The sequence below is a fragment of the Erpetoichthys calabaricus genome, chromosome 10 (genome assembly GCF_900747795.2).
Source record: "Erpetoichthys calabaricus chromosome 10, fErpCal1.3, whole genome shotgun sequence".
In the NCBI taxonomy this organism is placed as follows: Eukaryota; Metazoa; Chordata; class Cladistia; order Polypteriformes; family Polypteridae; genus Erpetoichthys; species Erpetoichthys calabaricus.
In genome coordinates, this window is record NC_041403.2 from 19,983,701 (window position 1) to 20,002,689 (window position 18,989).

An 18,989-nucleotide genomic window follows, 5' to 3' on the forward strand; every position below is an offset into this window, starting at 1 on the left:
GTCATCCAGTGGTCTGCACCAATGTGCAACACATGTATTGTTTTGATAATATTAAATACAGTCATATGAAAAAGTTTGGGAACCCCTCTCAGCCTGCATAATAATGGACTCTCCTTTCAACAAAAAAGATAACAGTGGTATGTCTTTCATTTCCTACGAACATCTGAGTACTGCGGTGTTTTCTGAACAAAGATTTTTAGTGAAGCAGTATTTAGTTGTATGAAATTAAATCAAATGTGAAAAACTGGCTGTGCACAAATGTGGGTCCCCTTGTCATTGTGCTGATTTGAATGCCTGTCACTGCTCAATGCTGATTACTTACAACACCAAATTGGTTGGATGAGCTCTTTGGACACACCTGTCTATGAAGTTCAAGGCCTAATCAGGAGATACAGGTGCTGGTCATAAAATTAGAATATCATGACAAAGTTGATTTATTTCAGTAATTCCATTCAAAAAGTGAAACTTGTATATTAGATTCATTCATTACACACAGACTGATGTATTTCAAATGTTTATTTCTTTTAATGTTGATGATTATAACTGACAACTAATGAAAGTCCCAAATTCAGTATCTCGGAAAATTAGAATATCAATTAAGACCAATGCAGAAAAAGGATTTTTAGAAATGTTGGCCAACTGAAAGGTATGAACATGAAAAGTATGAGCATGTACAGCACTCAATATTTAGTTGGGGCTCCTTTGGCCTGGATTACTGCAGCAATGCGGCGTGGCATGGAGTCGATCAGTCTGTGGTACTGCTCAGGTGTTATGAGAGCCCATGTTGCTCTGATAGAGGCCTTCAGCTCTTGTGAATTGTTGGGTCTGGCGTATTGTATCTTCCTCTTCACAATACCCCATAGATTTTCTATGGGGTTAAGGTCAGGCGAGTTTGCTGGCCAATCAAGAACAGGGATACCATGGTCCTTAAACCAGGCACTGGTAGCTTTGGCACTGTGTGCAGGTGCCAGGTCCTGTTGGAAAATGAAATCTGCATCTCCATAAAGTTTGTCAGCAGCAGGAAGCATGAAGTGATCTAAAACTTCCTGGTAGACAGCTGCGTTGACCTTGGACCTCAGAAAACACAATGGACCAACACCAGCAGATGACATGGCACCCCAAACCATCACTGACTGTGGAAACTTTACACTGGACCTCACGCAACGTGGATTCTGTGCCTCTCCTCTCTTCCTCCAGACTCTGGGACCTTGATTTCCAAAGGAAATGCAAAATTTACTTTCATCAGAGAACATAACTTTTGACCACTCAGCAGCAGTCCAAAGGCGAGACGCTTCTGACGCTGTCTCTTGTTCAAGAGTGGCTTGACAAAAGGAATGCGACAGCTGAAACCCATGTCTTGCATACGTCTGTGCGTGGTGGTTCTTGAAGCACTGACTCCAGCTGCAGTCCACTCTTTGTGAATCTCCCCCACATTTTTGAATGGGTTTTGTTTCACAATCCTCTCCAGGGTGCGGTTATCCCTATTGCTTGTACACTTTTTTTCTACCACATCTTGTCCTTCCCTTCGCCTCTCTATTAATGTGCTTGGACACAGAGCTCTGTGAACAGCCAGCCTCTTTAGCAATGACCTTTTGTGTCTTGCCCTCCCTGTGCAAGGTGTCAATGGTCATCTTTTGGACAACTGTCAAGTCAGCAGTCTTCCCCATGATTGTGTAGTCTACAGAACTAGACTGAGAGACCATTTAAAGGCTTTTGCAGGTGTTTTGAGTTAATTAGCTGATTAGAGTGTGGCACCAGGTGTCTTCAATATTGAACCTTTTCACAATATTCTAATTTTCCGAGATACTGAATTTGGGACTTTCATTAGTTGTCAGTTATAATCATCAACATTAAAAGAAATAAACATTTGAAATACATCAGTCTGTGTGTAATGAATGAATCTAATATACAAGTTTCAATTTTTTAATGGAATTACTGAAATAAATCAACGTTGTCATGATATTCTAATTTTATGACCAGCACCTGTATAAAGGTGTTTAAGGTGGTCAATTGCAAGTTGTGCTTCCCTTTGACTCTCCTCTGAAGAGTGACAGCATGGGATCCTCAAAGCAACTCTCCAAAGATCTGAAAACAAAGATTGTTCAGTCTCATGGTTTAGGTGAAGGCTATAAAAAGCCATCTCAGAGGTTTAAACTGTCAGTTTCAACTGTAAGGAATGTTATCAGGAAATGGAAGGCCACAGGCACAGTTGCTGTTAAACCCAGCAGGTCTGACAGGCCAAGAAAAATACAGGAGCGGCATATGAGCAGGATTGTGAGAATGGTGACAGACAACCCACAGATCACCTCCAAAGACCTGCAAGAACATCTTGCTACAGATGGTGCATCTGTACATCGTTCTACAATTCAGCACAATTTGCACAAACAACATCTGTATGGCAGGGTGAGGAGAAAGAAGCCCTTTCTGCACTCACACCACAAACAGAGTCGCTTTTTGTATGCAAATGCTCATTTAGACAAGCCAGATTCATTTTGGAACAAAGTGCTTTGACAGACAGACAGGATACTTTATTAATCCCAAGGGGAAATTCACATACTCCAGCAGCAGCATACTGATACAAAAAACAGTATTAAACAGTAATAAAAATACAGGTAAAAAAAGACAATAACTTTGAATAATGTTAACGTTTACCCCCCCCCCCCCCCCCCCGGGTGGAATTGAAGAGTCGCATAGTTTGGGGGAGGAACAATCTCCTCAGTCTGTCAGTGGAGCAGGACAGTGACAGCAGTCTGGACTGCTGTGGACTGGTGAGACAAAAATTGAGTTATTTGGTCAGAACAAAAAGCGCTTTGCATGGTGGAAGAACAACACCGCATTCCAAGAAAAACACCTGCTACCTACTGTCAAATTTGGTGGAGGTTCCATCATGCTGTGGGGCTGTGTGGCTAGTTCAGGGACTGGGGCCCTTGTTAAAGTCGAGGGTCACATGAATTCAACTCAATATCAACAAATTCTTCAGGATAATGTTCAAGCATCAGTCACAAAGTTGAAGTTACGCAGGGGTTGGATATTCCAACAAGACAATGACCCAAAACAAAGTTCGAAATCTACAAAGGCATTCTTGCCGAGGGAGAAGTACAATGTTCTAGAATGGCCATCACAGTCCCCCGACTTGAATATCATCGAAAATCTATGGGATGATTTGAAGCAGGCTGTCCATGCTCGACAGCCATCAAATTGAAGTGAACTGCAGAGATTTTGTATGAAGAATGGACAAAGATACCTCCATCCAGAATCCAGACACTCATCAAAGGCTATAGGAGGACAGCATCTAGAGGCTTTTAGATTTACAAAAGGAGGCTCAACTAAGTATTGCTGTCATATCTCTGTTGAGGTGCCCAAATTTATGCACCTGTCTAATTTTGTTATGATGCATATTGCATATTTTCTTTTAATCCAATAAACTTAATGTCACTGCTGAAATACTACTGTTTCCATAAGGCATGTCATATATTACAAGGAAGTTGCTACTTTGAAAGCCCAGCCAATGAGAAACAAAAATCCAACGAATTAAGAGGGGTTCCCAAACTTTTTCATGACTGTAAATATAAGTAGTCCACAAACAGGAAGCCCCTTCACATGGTATCATGCTTTGGAGTTGAAGACCGCCCTCCTGTCATTTGTGGTCAAGAGTTTTTCCTTCAGAGGAACTCTGAAGCTCTGTTAGAGTGGGTACTTTGTCACCTCCCTGTCCAAGGCCTTTTCTTGCCCGGTTCTTCCAAGCTTCTTCAATTTCAACTTTACTATGGCAACTGTGCTTCTGGGAACACTCAAAGGCTTTGGCCTTCGTATCCGAAGGCCTCTTTAGATGCAATATTTTTGGAATTGCTATCAGGGGCAAGAATGTAGCTGTGATCTCTTTGCCAAAAATGTAAAAAGTTGGCAAGCTATCTCTGACCAATCGGAAAGTAGGTATGCTCCATTGTCAAATGTTGCCACTGTATCTGATCATGATGGGAGAGTGTCGCCTGCGTCGGGAGAAGAGTACGTGGCCATGATATCTCTGCCAATGAGCAGGTACCTTCTAAAACACACATAGCTATGATCCGTCTCTCAAAAACATCAAACATTACTCCTTAACAATCTGTAGATCAGTGCTTCCCAAACACGGTCCCCCGGTGGCTACAGGTTTTTGTTCCAACCAGCTTCTGTTTTTAATTGGACTCCTGGGCTAATTAAGTAAACTGTTATTTCCCAATTTCTGTGTTTTGGGAACAATATAGAAATTAGAAAATTAAATTTGGTAAAAAACAAAATATACCAAGAAGCAGTTATATAGGAATAATGTTTTTTTTTTTTTTAAATAATATTTTTCTTCTTGATTTTCATTCTACTTTTCCAGGTGTTCTAATTGTTAAATTAATCCATTATTTACTAATTAATGCAGCATTTCTCAACCTTTAAGTATTTGCGACCCGAGTTTTCATAACAGTTTTAATTGCGCCCCCAATTTGTTCTTTTTTAATTAATGATATACCATAGATGCATTTTATTATACCTACTTAACTTTTATCTACATTTATCTAACTATTTTTATTTTTCTAGTATCAGAATGTAGTTTAAGTTAATTTGTTTTGGTTTCAATAGATGTATTTTTCATATTTTTGATTCTTGTTTTCTTTTTTTCCCCACATCTTCGCGCCCCCTTTTTGTTACTTCGCACCCCCCTAGGGGGGCCCGCCCCACAGATTGAGGACCACTGAATTAATGGGTCCGACGCTAAAGTAGTTGCAGCTTTTGATTATTCCGTGTTGTTTGCCTGGGGGTCTGCTCTGCTTGTTTTTAATTGTCATTAATAAGATACAACGAAAGGAGAAAACTGCACAGAGAAAGGGCAAACTAGAATGAAATCAACATAAGAGAGTTAAGCATTTAAATCTCTAGCAAAAGCAGAAATATTTCTAAATGTCATATAAATGTAAAAATCATGCTGCTGTGCTTTTCTGAATGTAGAATATGAGAAAAAAATGCCAGCAAATTAAATGAGATCAGTGTTATCTGGTGTTGTCACGGATTATGAAGCTGATTGGAACAAAAACCTGCAGCCACAGGGGGTCCCCAGGACCAAGTTTGTGAAGCACTGCTCTAGGTCTGTCTAGGTATCGCTAGCTAAGTGGAGGCAAGGTACACTCCAACACATGGCGAGAGGTAGAGCGACTTGAACAGAGGCTGGTGTGTGAGTGAGGAAGGCCCCGTATGACTCCATACTCCTGAGACCCCGTCTTCACCTCCCCTCATCCCTCAGACTCCATCTCGGATTCGTGCTTTGCTGTAACCAAACTGTAATACTTAGTGTGATGAGAAGAGTCGCAAAATCAACCGGAATGTTCAAGCAAATTACAAAAAAAAAAAAAACCTGATCTAAATCCATTAAATAGTTCTCTTGTGAAAAGCGGACAGACATACAAACTTTGGATTGTCATATATATATATATATATATATATATATATATATATATATATATATATATATATACTGTATATATAGATTACTGAATGTAGACTGGTGGGCAAAAACATCTGAACATTTCCTGAATCCTCTGTAAACATACTGGATGTGCTGCCAATAAAATCACAGGCAACTGCATCCAGTATTACATTCGTCACAAAGAGTCTTTGCTTCAGCCTCCACATCTGCAGCACGACTGCCAGATCATGAAACCCGATACCTCCATGCACACACCTTTCTGATCTTTCCCCAAGGGGCATGCTGTGGGGCTAATCTATCTGTATGGTACTGTACACTCCAACCTATCCTGCGTTTGTGTGTGGTTTTTTTTTTTTTTTTATGTTTAGCTGTGAGGAAGGTTGCGCACAAAGCATTCCAGAGGCACATTCCTCTGGGTAAAGGAGTAGGGGAGTTGGGGGCAGGGAGGTTAATTTAGGGCTCTGTGGGAAATAAATATTCAAGGTGGGAAAAACTTAGCAGGCACTTTACCACCTGTCTAAGTACAATCTTGAGCAAAACAATTTTAGAAATATATAAATAAATGTATGTGTGATCTGTGAATCAATATAAATAAAAATATTGGCTAAATAAATTGAAAACGGGGAAAAAAGGAGGGATCTGGAATGTTCAAGATTGCTTAGCTATTGCATTTAATTAAAATGCAATTTGTCTGCTGGATAACAAATGGTATCAATAAGGCCATAATAAAAATATGAAAAATGACTTTATTAAATAACCAAGATGTTTACAATTATGGATAAAATTTTCTATAACAATTGACATTATCGGTTTCATATAGAACATCATATCCAAAGTGAAAACAACAACAAGCAGAGCTCTGTTATACCCTTATGGTATTCAGAACGGCAACAAAATCGTAGTAAACAGTTCAAATGTGACACCAGCATACAATCCACCCACCGGTGACATCAACTTTTAAATCAAGGTACTGTCCCAGAGCCACCAATCTAAGTATAGCACACCCATTAAAACTGCCTGCAGTTACGCATGTTATATTATTATCTACCGACTTAAAGAGGCCACTTTAGCAGTGTCTACCTATCTAGAGCCGAGTAGGGCCTCCATACCATTCTGAACTCTTTGTGGCATGGAGTCAAAGGCGCCGAAAACTTTCCATATAGACATTGTCTTACTTCGACTCAATAGCATTGAGCAGTTTCTGTGGATGTTTTAGCCACATGCTCATACTGCAAACTTTCCACCTTTCCTTATTCAAAAAGATAACTCTATTTGTTTGGGATAAGGGGAATACCAGGACCACACTGGAATAAAATAAAGTCACTCACATGTTCATGGAGGAAGATGGAGCAGATGTATGCTTTGTGACACAACACATTATCTATTTGAAATGCCATAAAGGCACCATAAGCAGCAATGGAGATTAAAGATCAAGTGTGTCACTATGGTCTGTGTACTGAATACGATTTCCACTCATATCAGTAGCCTATTTGCTTTCTGATTATTATTAGAATCTAAGAACATTAGAAATTGACAATCGAGGAGACTATTCACTCTGTCATGCTCTTTTATTTAGCCAATAGCTTAGCTGTCCCAATATCTCATTCAATTATTATCATCATCATCATCACTATGTTCAAGTATTCTATTTTCCTTTGTATTATGCATTTCCTGCCAATGTTACCATTCTTGTAGTGCGTGAGAAAGCATTTGTTGGGGTCTGCCAAAAGAATGGCAGAGAAAATTCTTAAGTTTACACAGACTTCTGGCAATGCTGGGACAAAATTCCTAGTTAGGCGCCGATTGGTTTAGTGTATCTAAAGCAGTATTATCCTAAAATTAGAAAAAAAGAAAAAGTTGACACCCTACTGGAGAACCATAGCTGCTTACCTCCTCAAACCTGAGACTTTTGAATTACTGCCCTCCTTAAATTGGGAACAACAGGAGCACCAAGAGCACCTCAGCTGACTGCTACATTCATTTTTGTCAACTTTTACCTTGGGTCTACCAACATAACCTGTTTGTGGATGGAAAAATTATTTACTACAAGCAAAGTATTAACTTTCCATTTGTGACACGATTGATTTGTGTTATTTCTGTGGTTACTTTTTTGCCATTGTGCTTTTGATTTGGCATTCTAACATCCACAAAACTTTCCACGGTGTGATTCCCCACATTCAACCTAACCCATTTGTGGAGCTACCACTCCCTGCTGGGCAAAGGCATGGACAGTGGTTAGTAACAATGCTTAAGTTGTACTGAGGTCTAAAAGTGTGCCCTGAAATCATTCTCCACTTTATTGGACTAACACCACAAGACAGAATAGAATTGGACCATTACTGACAAATTCTGACCCTCACTTCTATACATAAGAGCAGAAGCTAAGGGTCGTTAGACCAGGAGATATTTTCCCAATCTTCAGTCATTTAGCTTTAGCAATGATGTGCTTACTATAGCTTCCTCTTCCTGTTCTTTGCTAGCAGAAGCAGAACCCAATATGCTCTTCTGGTGCTGTAGCCCATCTACTTTATGGTCCGACCCAATATTCATTCAGTGTCCTCCTTCATACCAATGTTGTGAAAAGCTGCTTTTTGAAAATTTGTGGCTTTTCTTTCATCTTGAAGGAATGTTCCTCACTGGACCTTTTTAATCTCAATAGACTACAGTATAATCTCAGAAGGGCAGATGTTTCTAAAATACTGGAACCACCACATCTGGCACACCTGCAATCATACCAAAGTCAAAGTCACTTAGATCATGTGTGCTGACCTATCTAATGCTTGGTGGAACAGCAACTAAACTTAACTGACTTTGCAGCTGAGATATATCCACTAATATCCCCTCCGAGCAATCTGATTGGTGGCTTTGATGACACGACCAACAGAGGAACTGCCGTGCATGAGGATGAGCCAGACAACAAGGAGCCAAGGCGCAGGAGGCACACCAAGAGTTCCTTTCAAAAATATGAACAAGGTTTACACAGCAGGAATGGGAGCCCGTCTACCACCAGTGGTAGTCAAAAAGTGAACAGGAGGGAAGCCACACACCTCAAAATGACAGCATCCGATAAGCTTTACAGGAACACGATCAAAAGAAGAACAGCAGAGGTTAACAGAGGTTCAACACATGTGGATACCGAGGCAAGGCATATGAGCAACATTGAAAGTACATGTGGGCCAGAAGATAACAAATATAACTTAATTCTATAATGTGTATTTTAACTTATTAATGTTAAATATAACTAGAGGGCTTCAACCCCTGCTCGCTTCACTTGCCAACTCCCTCAGCCTGCGCTACACGCCAGCCAATTCGCATCTCTGCCACTCGCATATGTGGATTTCACTTTCACCAAACAACAAATCTTTTAATTCTCGCAGATACGTCTCTTCTTTGGGAACACTACTTTTCCCTGATGGCAACATGAATTAAACGATCTACAAGTCTCCGACTTAAAGTTTAAATCCGAACAATATATTCAACCTCTTTTCACTGTTACGTTATTTCACTGAGTAATACTTTGTTTGTTTGCGCAAATGCAGACTTTACTTTTGAGACCTTCGAATTTTACCACTCATTATGTCTAACCTGCTCTGCATGTGTATCGCACTAACATTTTTGAATTCTTTACGAATTTGTCATCTACTCTTTGTCTTTTATTTCCGGCCCCAAGCGTGGTTAAATCTCTTAGCACAAAGTCTCGTCTCATGGGACGTGAAAGTATCACACTGAAAACGTCGCATCTCATCCCAGGATTATAATAGAGAGACAATAATCATAAAAATAATATGTCTATATTATTATCTGTCTATCTACACACACACACACACACACAGAGTTGACTCCACATGATTGGCTGCATGGGAAGCAGGCTATTGGCATTAACAAGTAAGTGCCCACCATGTATTTGTTTTGTCTAGACCAGGGGTCCCCAACTCCGGTCCTGGAGGGCTGCAGGTTTTCACTCTAACCTTTTTCTTAATTAGTGACCTGTTTTTGCTGCTAATTAACTTCTACTGAACTAATTTTAATTGACTTGCTTAATTAAAAGACTCAGATCCCTTAATTGTTTCTTTTTCCTTAATTAGCAACCAAACAATAATGAGATACAAAATGAGCCAAAACAACTGGTGTCCATCATACAATATGTGAAATTAAAGATGAAGGTCACAGGAATGTTGATCTGCTCAGGTCCCCAAAACCTTTTACCACTGCTGTTAGAAAAGAGAAAATTGACAATTTTGGAAATGTTGCTGCCCTCATTGTGCATTAGCATACAAGCCATGGAATTAAAGAACAAGTTTAATTAATAACAAGAATTGGCACCTAATTAAGCAAATGGTTGGAGTGAAATTGGCTGGAGTTTGAGGCCCTGATGTATTTGATCTTCTGTTGGCTCACTTTCTCCACATTTCATTTCTGCTTGGGTGCCATTTAAGGAAAGAAATGAAGCAATTCAGAGGAACAATAAAAGAAATTCAGGGGAACAAATCTTTAAAACGTCAATTAAAAGCAAGAGAAATTAATTAGCAGCAAGAACAGGTTGCTGATTAAGAAAAGGGTTAGAATGAAAGCCACTTTGGCCATCCACGACCAGAGTTGGGGAGCCCTGGTCTAGACTTTCACCATAAATGGCTGGTACTCTTATTTATACCACTTTCCCAATCCAAATTTCCTATTTTGTCACAACTGCTACTTTGACCAAGCTGTCCTTCCTGTCCTTGGAATGGAACCATATAGTAGGTTGAAGAGCTGACATTACAAGAAAAAGACAATAATGCTCAAACATCCTGTGTCACCACCAAATACATCTGGATGCTTAACTTTCTGAAATGCATACTGTTTAAAGACTAATGTTGTTTGGAAGCAAGTCAGACTTGTATCTTACCATTTCATCCAATCTTCCTTATTCTAAATTCCTTTGCCCAATACATGGAATGTATTCTTTCAGCACTGACTAAAAAACAGGTGTCAAACCCAGATGACGCGCCAATACACTACATTGCACTTTCACATTTCCAATCACAGCAGCCTATTATAAAGTCACCAACTGATCTAAAGGTCTTTGTAATGTTTAAGGAAACTACAGTCTCCACAGTGGGCCAATAAATACTTAGCGGGAACAAGCAAGCACCACACAGGAGACACCAAAGCAGAGAACTTAACCAGGATCCAACAGATATGACACAGTACTGGCTGAGCTACCATTCTGCACCTTTTTATGATCTTATTATTTTTGTATCACATGCACTAGGGTTGCTTGGTATAATGGTGCTAGAAAAGTGCCAAAATTTTTTTTAAAATGGTACAGTACTAGCATTTTGAGATTTTCAATACTGGAAGTCAACATCAGCTTTGAACTGCCCGTTACTTAGGTTTGCAGTTGAGGAAAAGTTAAATAAATAAATAATAAATAAAACATTTCGTAGACTTCACGAAACAAACCTACACACACTGACACACTCAGGACTACACAGGGGACCTCACTTATCCCTCCTTCCCGTTATTGCTTCAGTGTGATTGGGACTTCACATGGGACCATCCTCAAAACCTCTACACCCCCAATACTTTGACGTAATTGGGACTTCACTGGGACCCCCCGTCCACATTATTACTTCAAAGCAATTGAGACTTCAAGGCTATCAAAAGGGGAACCATGCACAGTGTGGCACTAGGGAAACTGAAGTAGGACGGGGCATTTTGAAGTTATCTGTTCTTTGCAGCTGAACTGTTTTGGTACCGAGGTCTGAAAGCTGGTATCAAAGTCAACATTTAGTATCGGTCCAACACTAATATGCACAGATGTCAATCAACATTTGTTTGACAAGGAGGCAGTCTACTCAGCTCAAACAACTACATCACAAAAATAAGTGAACGTTAACAGGTTTGACAAATGTTCAATAACCGTCTGGTAGAAATGCTATGGGTAAGTAAAGCAAGCAACATCTAGTAATCTGGTGTTATATTCAGAAAGCAGCACAGACAGGTAAGGATTAGGACCGACAGCTTTGTACGTCAATAATCGAGCTTAGTAGAGGAAACTCAAATGTAGTTGAGGCAGCTGATGTGTCATGTTCTCACTGCACTGCTCAGACTCTTGGAGGTGCACTTTAAATTGTATGCAGGCCATCAATACTACTTCAGGATCATTGGAGAGAAATGAAGTAATCCATACAAGTAATATAGAGCATCTCAGAGAACTTAAGCATCTGGGGAAGAAAACTGGTACGTAAATGGCAGAAAATGGTCATTAATGTAGACACGACAGTGAATCAAAAATGCAGATTACTACTGATGATGCTATTGGTAAGCGCAGTTATTAAACTACTCTGAGGCATGCTTACATTAATTCTAAAATACTACATTATACTTGTATGTTGTCTGTTCTGATTAGTTTAATACTTTAACAGCAGTTGAACTGAACAGTTTGCTTAATTTACTGTTATAAAGTATACTCTACAGTTTCTTTGCAATGAACACCCAGTGACGATTAGTAAAATTCACGCCATCTGCACTCTTAATACTACGCTGTAATACAAACCCTAGTATTAGACTTGAGTAGTTATAGTAGAGTGTACTTGTAGAGTCAGCGCACTTGAGGACTTTCATTATGCATGTGTTGCCTGTCACAGTAGTACATCACTGATGTAATTTGCAATTAGTTATATATATTTTTTTTTTAATGTATTTAATTATTAATTTTATTACTATGTTAATGGGGTATACTGCTATAAACAGTCCATTACTTTCATGCAACATATTTAACTTTATTTTATGTGTACTCCAAGTAGTACATCACTTTTCTAATTGATAGTGTTGTAGTAAAATACTGCTCTGTGTAATCTCATCAGTTTAACACAAATGTTACACTTTAAATTGTTACAATGTGGACCTGTCAAAAGACTGGCTTTCAATCTAGGGACAGTTTCTGCGTCGTACCAGATGCCGTTGGCATAGGCTCAAACTTCCTGCAACCCTAAATTGGGAAAAACAGGTAAAGGCAAATAGATAGATGCAGAAATGAGTACACTACTTTCTTTACTCTATCTCACTGTTTTAAGGTGCATGGTGGTTAATGCTGTTGCTTCACATCTACAGCTCTTTTTCAAGTGCTAGCCTAGACACAGATGGCATCAAATGTGTATTGTGGAGGTTTTTCTCTAGATACTCCAGGTTTCCTCTTGCAAATGAAAGATGTGCAGTTTATTTAGCAGGGCTATCCCTTGACGGGTGGGGCCATATATTTAAAAAAGATAGATAATACAGGGGTCCTCGGGTTACAACGTCTCAACATATGACGTTTCAAGTTTACAACACTCACTCCCATAAAAACTTAAAAAAAAAATTGAGACATGAGAAGGAACAAAGGTAAGGATTTTTTGTTACTACAGTACAGTGTACAGTATATTTATGTCCTTTTCCTTTTTCTGTGGCTTAGTTGTGTTTTTATGTTCTAGATTATGATTTTGCAAATGTGTTAGGTTAGGGTGTGTTTCGACTTACACTAAAATTCGGGTTACATCACTGTTGTAGGAACGGAACTGTGTCGTAACCCGAGGACCCCCTGTATATATGAAATAAAATAAAATTCACAAATAAGCTCTCAAATTGATTGCTTTACTTTCAGATAGACTTAACCTTCCACAGTGGATACAATGGAAAACATCATTTTTTTTAGTCATTAAACACATTAAAAAATGATTAAATGCTCTCAGCACTTTACAAATCATTAAAATATCAGTATAATTAATTAAAATAGATAAACTTGGATAATGCTCATGAATAAGCTATTGCAAAACTTTAAATTTTCTCATTTTTCACTTCAGTGAATGCTCCTATTAATTCCTCCCAATTCCAATTTCTTACTAGTTAGTTTTCAGTGGAGATCAGTTAATCCACTCAGTCTCTTTTGAGACTCCACTGCTCTTAAAAAATGTTAAACATCAAAGTCCCTTTTGTCAATACTTGTGAAAATAAAAGAGGCCCAATATATTTTCATCATGTACAATGCTCATTAAATATTGAGACTCATCCAGTCCAGGGTCACAAATGTGGAAGGCTGCCCGAGAATTAGGCAACTGTTCCCCAAAAAAATGTAATTTTTTTTTGGTTATTGACCAAGTTTATTGACACACATCAATATAGGACCTCCAGGTTACCACAGACTTGATGCAAATAGCCACCATTTTTCTCCTCATCAGAAATCAGGTTAACAAAAACTAGTTGACAATGCATGAGAGAACAGCAAAAAAAAAAAATCAAACAGCCTGAGCCAACAGTGTCTGCCTTAGATATCGTTAAAGAAAATACTTTCAAAACTGAATGATTGTCAGATAATAGGTGTAAGGTGCACGTGGGTGGCATGGTAGAGCTACTGCCTTGCAGTAAGGAGACTAGGGTTTGCATACTGGGTCCTCCCTGTGTTTATGTGGATTTCCACCCAGGGTCCAAAGATATGCAGGTCAGGTGGCTTGGCAATACTAAATTGGCCTCAGTGAACGCTTAGTGTGTCCGTGTCTGTGTTCGCCCTGCGATGGACTGGTGTCCTGTCCAGGGTTTGTTTCTGTCCTAGCTGGAATAGGCTCCGGCACCCCCCAGCCACCCTGCTTAGGACTAAGCAGGTTAGAAAAATACTGACTGATCTCACTGCGTCCATCTGTCAAGCAAACGGCTGAGAGCAGTCTACCCAATGGACAGGCCTGCAGGTTAGGTTAACAGACGACTCTGGCGGGAGCACAGTCACACTGGCCCAGTTTAAATGGACTGTTCAATTCCATTTATTTTTGTATAGCACTCTTTACAGACTGCAGATACTGAGCATTGTGGCAAGTTGTTGGGTAAAATGCAAGTATACAGTTTGCAAATGACAAGGCTGTACATAAAGACATTTGTTAAAACACACTGCAAACAAAGTAGAAACGGATTAACATACAACAAACAATATCAACAACAATACAAACAATATCTGCTCATGAATTTGCAAATGACAAGGCTGTACATAAAGACACATATTTGTTAAAATACACACAGCAAACAAAGTAGAAACAGATTAACATACAACAAACAATATCAACAACAATACAAACAATATCTGCTCATGAATTAACATGCTGTCTCCAGAATTTTTTGCTGCTTTGTGATCAGTGTTGCCAGAACAGGCTCTGGCTCCATTCAATCCTGAAATGTACGAGCAAGTCTAAAAAACGGATGAATGCCAAATAGTTTTATTAATTTTATTAATGTCCTCATTATTTGGTTACATTAACAATGTATGCAGATATTTTAATTTGCATTCATAGTTTATTTTAGTGTGTGAATTCCAATTACATAGCTAATGCACCACTCTAATGCTTGAATTGTTCAAATGTGCATTTATCACCTTAATATTTGTATTGTGAATATTCTTGTTTGTCAATCAGTTGTTTAATGTCTACTGCAATATTTAAAAGCCAAGTGTTTAGATTTACTTAAGTTTGTGGTTGCAAATATTGAGTACTGACTTTCATCACACCAAAGAGCTTCCAAACCCGGTCACTATTCAGGGAATGGGTGTGGAGGTGGTGCACTGCTAAAAAATACTTGGGGGGGGATTTACATTAGCGACGAGCTGAACTGGTTTAGTAACACAGAGAAAAGAAACTGGTAGTGACATCCTTTACATGTTTATGGCCAGTGGTGTGTTGAGCCGGAAACATCACTTCAAGAGAGGCCAACTGAATCAACAAACAGCCACAATTATGGGATAGGCTCTTTACACTATGGAGATTGTAGCAAAGACAGAGAATGAAAATCAAAAATGAGTGCCATTATGGAAAATGCTGCACACCCTTTCTTTGACACGAACACTGATGACTTTCAGGGAATGACTCATTCAGCAGAAGTGCTACAGGGATCGTACCAACAGCAATACACCCATATAGTGCCTCACTGGGACTGGGACTTCAGAATCAGAAGTTTGCTCTTCTTTCTTTTTAAATATTTATTTCCTTTTTACGCATTCTGGTGTGTGTGTATTTATCTATTTACTGAAAGAGTGTCCGTAAAAAGACACATTTCTCCCAGGAGACAAAGTTCTATCTATCTATCTGAGTCTGTGCGCCAACTCTTCTTCTTTGTACCCTCAAGATATTACATTATGTTTTACATGACAGAAAAAAGTGACGATTGTAACACAGAATGCATATTAACAAGTGTATTGATCATAGGTGGTCACTTGCATCTTCGACTTTTATAAAATGGTTCTCGGTCCAGAGCACTTTGAGAATCACCGGTTTATGCCAAAGGCAATACACCATTACAATGCCTCAGTAGTCTCTTTATATTTTTGGCAGGTGAGAAGTTTTTGTTTATTTTTAGTAATTCTGGTATGTATTCGGGAATCATTGTTGTCGTTTGTTAAAATATGTACTGTATTTATTGAGCTTCTGTAAAAAGCTAAAAATGTTCCCATTGGGACAAGTAAAGTACTGACTTGAGTAATTCAAATAAAACTGACCATCAGTTAGGCAAAAACAAAAACATACCAACACTGGACAACATAATAAATGAAATTGTGTCACATAGCACCTTCAAGCGGGCACTACGGCTCGATTTGATAAACACGAGTAATGTCATTGCATGCACTTCACTTTTAGGAACATTTTTTTTTTGATGCGATATGCTTACGGCCTCGTTTTGTCTCAAATCCAATCCTTCCTCTTGGTGCACAGGCACCATCATCCCATTTAAATTCCTTTCAGATTTGTTATTTATATGTCAACTGCACTTGTATTTCAGGGCACACTCAACTACCGCTTGAGTGTTCCGCTGCCAGCACCTTTTCCATTTAAAGTCTCTTTGCCCTTGCGGTAATTTAATAAAAGAGAAGATCATACAACCACAATGATGTCTATTAATCGTATTTAATATTTGCTGGGCGCCACCGTGGGCCCCGAAAAAAGTCAACTTCTTACAGACAAGCTAATAATAGAAAGGCTAATGGCATAAAAGTGTTAAAGAGTCCGCTCGAACTGGACCTCGTCCGGCAGCTTGCACGACTCTCTTTGCCCCCAACTCGCGAAAGCCAGAGACGTCCAAGCTCCGCGATTTGTATTTCCCACACATGCAAGTCTCGTCTTCCATCCGCTCCACCCCTCCGAAAAAGAAAACGCAGAGGTGAAAAAAGTTAATCATTAGTTGCTGTTACTAAGCGACACTCGGGGTATCGATTTCCTAAGTCTTAAGTCCAGGCGCCCGGCTGCCCCTGCCTACCTGTAGTTGGTGAGGACGCTTTTATTCACCACGACGATGAGAAACGAACTGAATCCATAAAAAGCCGCCGCGACCAGCTTAAAGCACACTGTCAGCGTCTCGGCCGCCATCCCCGAGTCCTCATCCTTCTCTGAAGAGGCTTTAGACAGACCTTTTCCTTTAACCCGCACACGCTGACGTTTCCGAACTTCCGCCATCTCTGAGACTGGCTACGTTTCTAATGAGGTAGGCAAGGGGCGTTTTAAGGGGCGGGGCGTGAGTAAAGCGCGTTGACTAGCGTGTGACATCTGCTGGTGGCTTGGCATTAATACCTGGAAATAACTTTGGGCAAAAGGTAAGACGAGTCCCGCGCTTCATAGATAATTGAAGGGGGCGACCCATAAAGTCAGTCACAAAACGCTCTTTGAGTCAGATAACCTTACCACAACCCTAATCTTAACAATCGTGTAACGGGGCCCTAATATTCACCATAGTCTAATGCGATGGGTGGGTGTTTTGTGATGTTGTTGCATTACATGACTGACCTCATAGGTACTGCGGTCTGCATTTACACTCTGTTTAGTCGATTGACCACTCGAGAGAGCCCTCCGTTGGTGCGCGGCTGTCAGTGCGTGTTCAGCTTTCTGCCAGAAGCCCAACTTCAGACCAAAATGATAAGGGGGTGTGTGCATTTGAAAAGTCTCCAGGGTCATGGTGGGATAAAAGTCCTAAAAATGTAGCAGTATACTTGACAGTAGGGCTGACGCGTTTGATAATAACTGAACAAATCTGAATCCTATTATGTGATATCATCTACTGTTGAAGTTTGCTCTGTACTTGAAATATTACTACTGTAGTATTGTTTTGTATTGAGGATTACTTCTATTTTGTTCTATGTATTTTATTTGCCCCCTTTTTTGACACCCACTGCACGTCCAGCCTACCTGGAAAGGGGCTTCTCTTTGAATTGCCTTTCCCATTTTTTTCCCTTCAAGGGGTTTTCTTGTCTTCTTAGAGAGTCAAGGCTGGGGGGCGGTGGGTGGGGGACAGGGCCCATTAAAGCCCATTGCAGCACTCCTTGTGTGATTTTGGGCTCTACAAAAATAAATTGTATTATTGTGTATGTAATATGAGTGACGACAACAAAAAAGGAGAGCTTCTGCTGGCGAGTGTAATTCACAATATTTTACATAATGCCGCCTGAAGTAAGGTACATTTTTGCTGCCCATTTGCCCCAATCCACATACATCCTTATGAGACATGAGATGATAATTCATTCAAAAAAGCAACAAGTTTTGTGAGACAGTGCATTCTCTAAGCATCAGATAAAAATAAATTAAAAATGTATTCCATCCATCCATCCATTATCCAACCCACTATATCCTAACTACAGGGTCACGGGGGTCTGCTGGAGCCAATCCCAGCCAACACAGGGCGCAAGGCAGGAAACAAACCCCGGGCAGGGCGCCAGCCCACCACATAATAATGTATTATTTTTGAAAAAAAAAACACAATAAAAATGATTAGCTTTTAAACAATAACACACAAAACATATTAAAAACAATAAAATGTATCATACGAAACTGAATGCGAAACATAACTTGGCAGTGTCCTCCTACTCCTGAATTGAATTGAATTGAATTGAATTGAAAGGGGGCGGCACGGTGGCGCAGTGGGTAGCGCTGCTGCCTCGCAGTTGGGAGATCTGGGGACCTGGGTTCGATTCCCGGGTCCTCCCTGCGTGGAGTTTGCATGTTCTCCCCGTGTCTGCGTGGGTTTCCTCCGGGCGCTCCGGTTTCCTCCCACAGTCCAAAGACATGCAGGTTAGGTGGATTGGCGATTCTAAATTGGCCCTAGTGTGTGCTTGGTGTGTGGGTGTGTTTGTGTGTGTCCTGCGGTGGGTTGGCACCCTGCCTGGGATTGGTTCCTGCCTTGTGCCCTGTGTTGGCTGGGATTGGCTCCAGCAGACCCCCGTGACCCTGTGTTCGGATTCAGCGGGTTGGAAAATGGATGGATGGATGGATGAATTGAAAGGGTACTCATCATAGCCCAGTGTTTCTCGACCTTTAAGTATTTGCGACCCGAGTTTTCATAACAGTTTTAATCGCCGCCCCCTAACATTTTTTTGAAACCCTAATAAAATTTATTTCTATGTTTTTTGCTGCCAATACACTGCTACAAGTTTCAAATTTTCCTACGAATAGTGAAATTACGCCACATATGGGCACGCCCCACAATTTGAGAACCACTGTCATAGTCTGCAGTTCAGCATTTAATACTATAATCACTGACATATTGGTAAGAAAGCTGACAG

At 40.0% G+C, this 18,989-nt stretch overlaps 1 protein-coding gene across 1 annotated transcript in view; it reads right to left on the reverse strand.

Moving 5' to 3' along the window:
- Nucleotides 1–16,994, reverse strand: part of slc35d1a (solute carrier family 35 member D1a) — a 77,461-nt gene extending 60,467 nt beyond the window's left edge. Inside the window, exon 1 of the mRNA XM_028810983.2 lies at nucleotides 16,697–16,994. Coding sequence (XP_028666816.1) covers nucleotides 16,697–16,893 — 197 coding nt within the window. The 5' untranslated portion in view covers nucleotides 16,894–16,994. The remainder of the gene's footprint in view (nucleotides 1–16,696) is intronic.
- Between the last annotated feature and the right edge of the window lie 1,995 nt (nucleotides 16,995–18,989).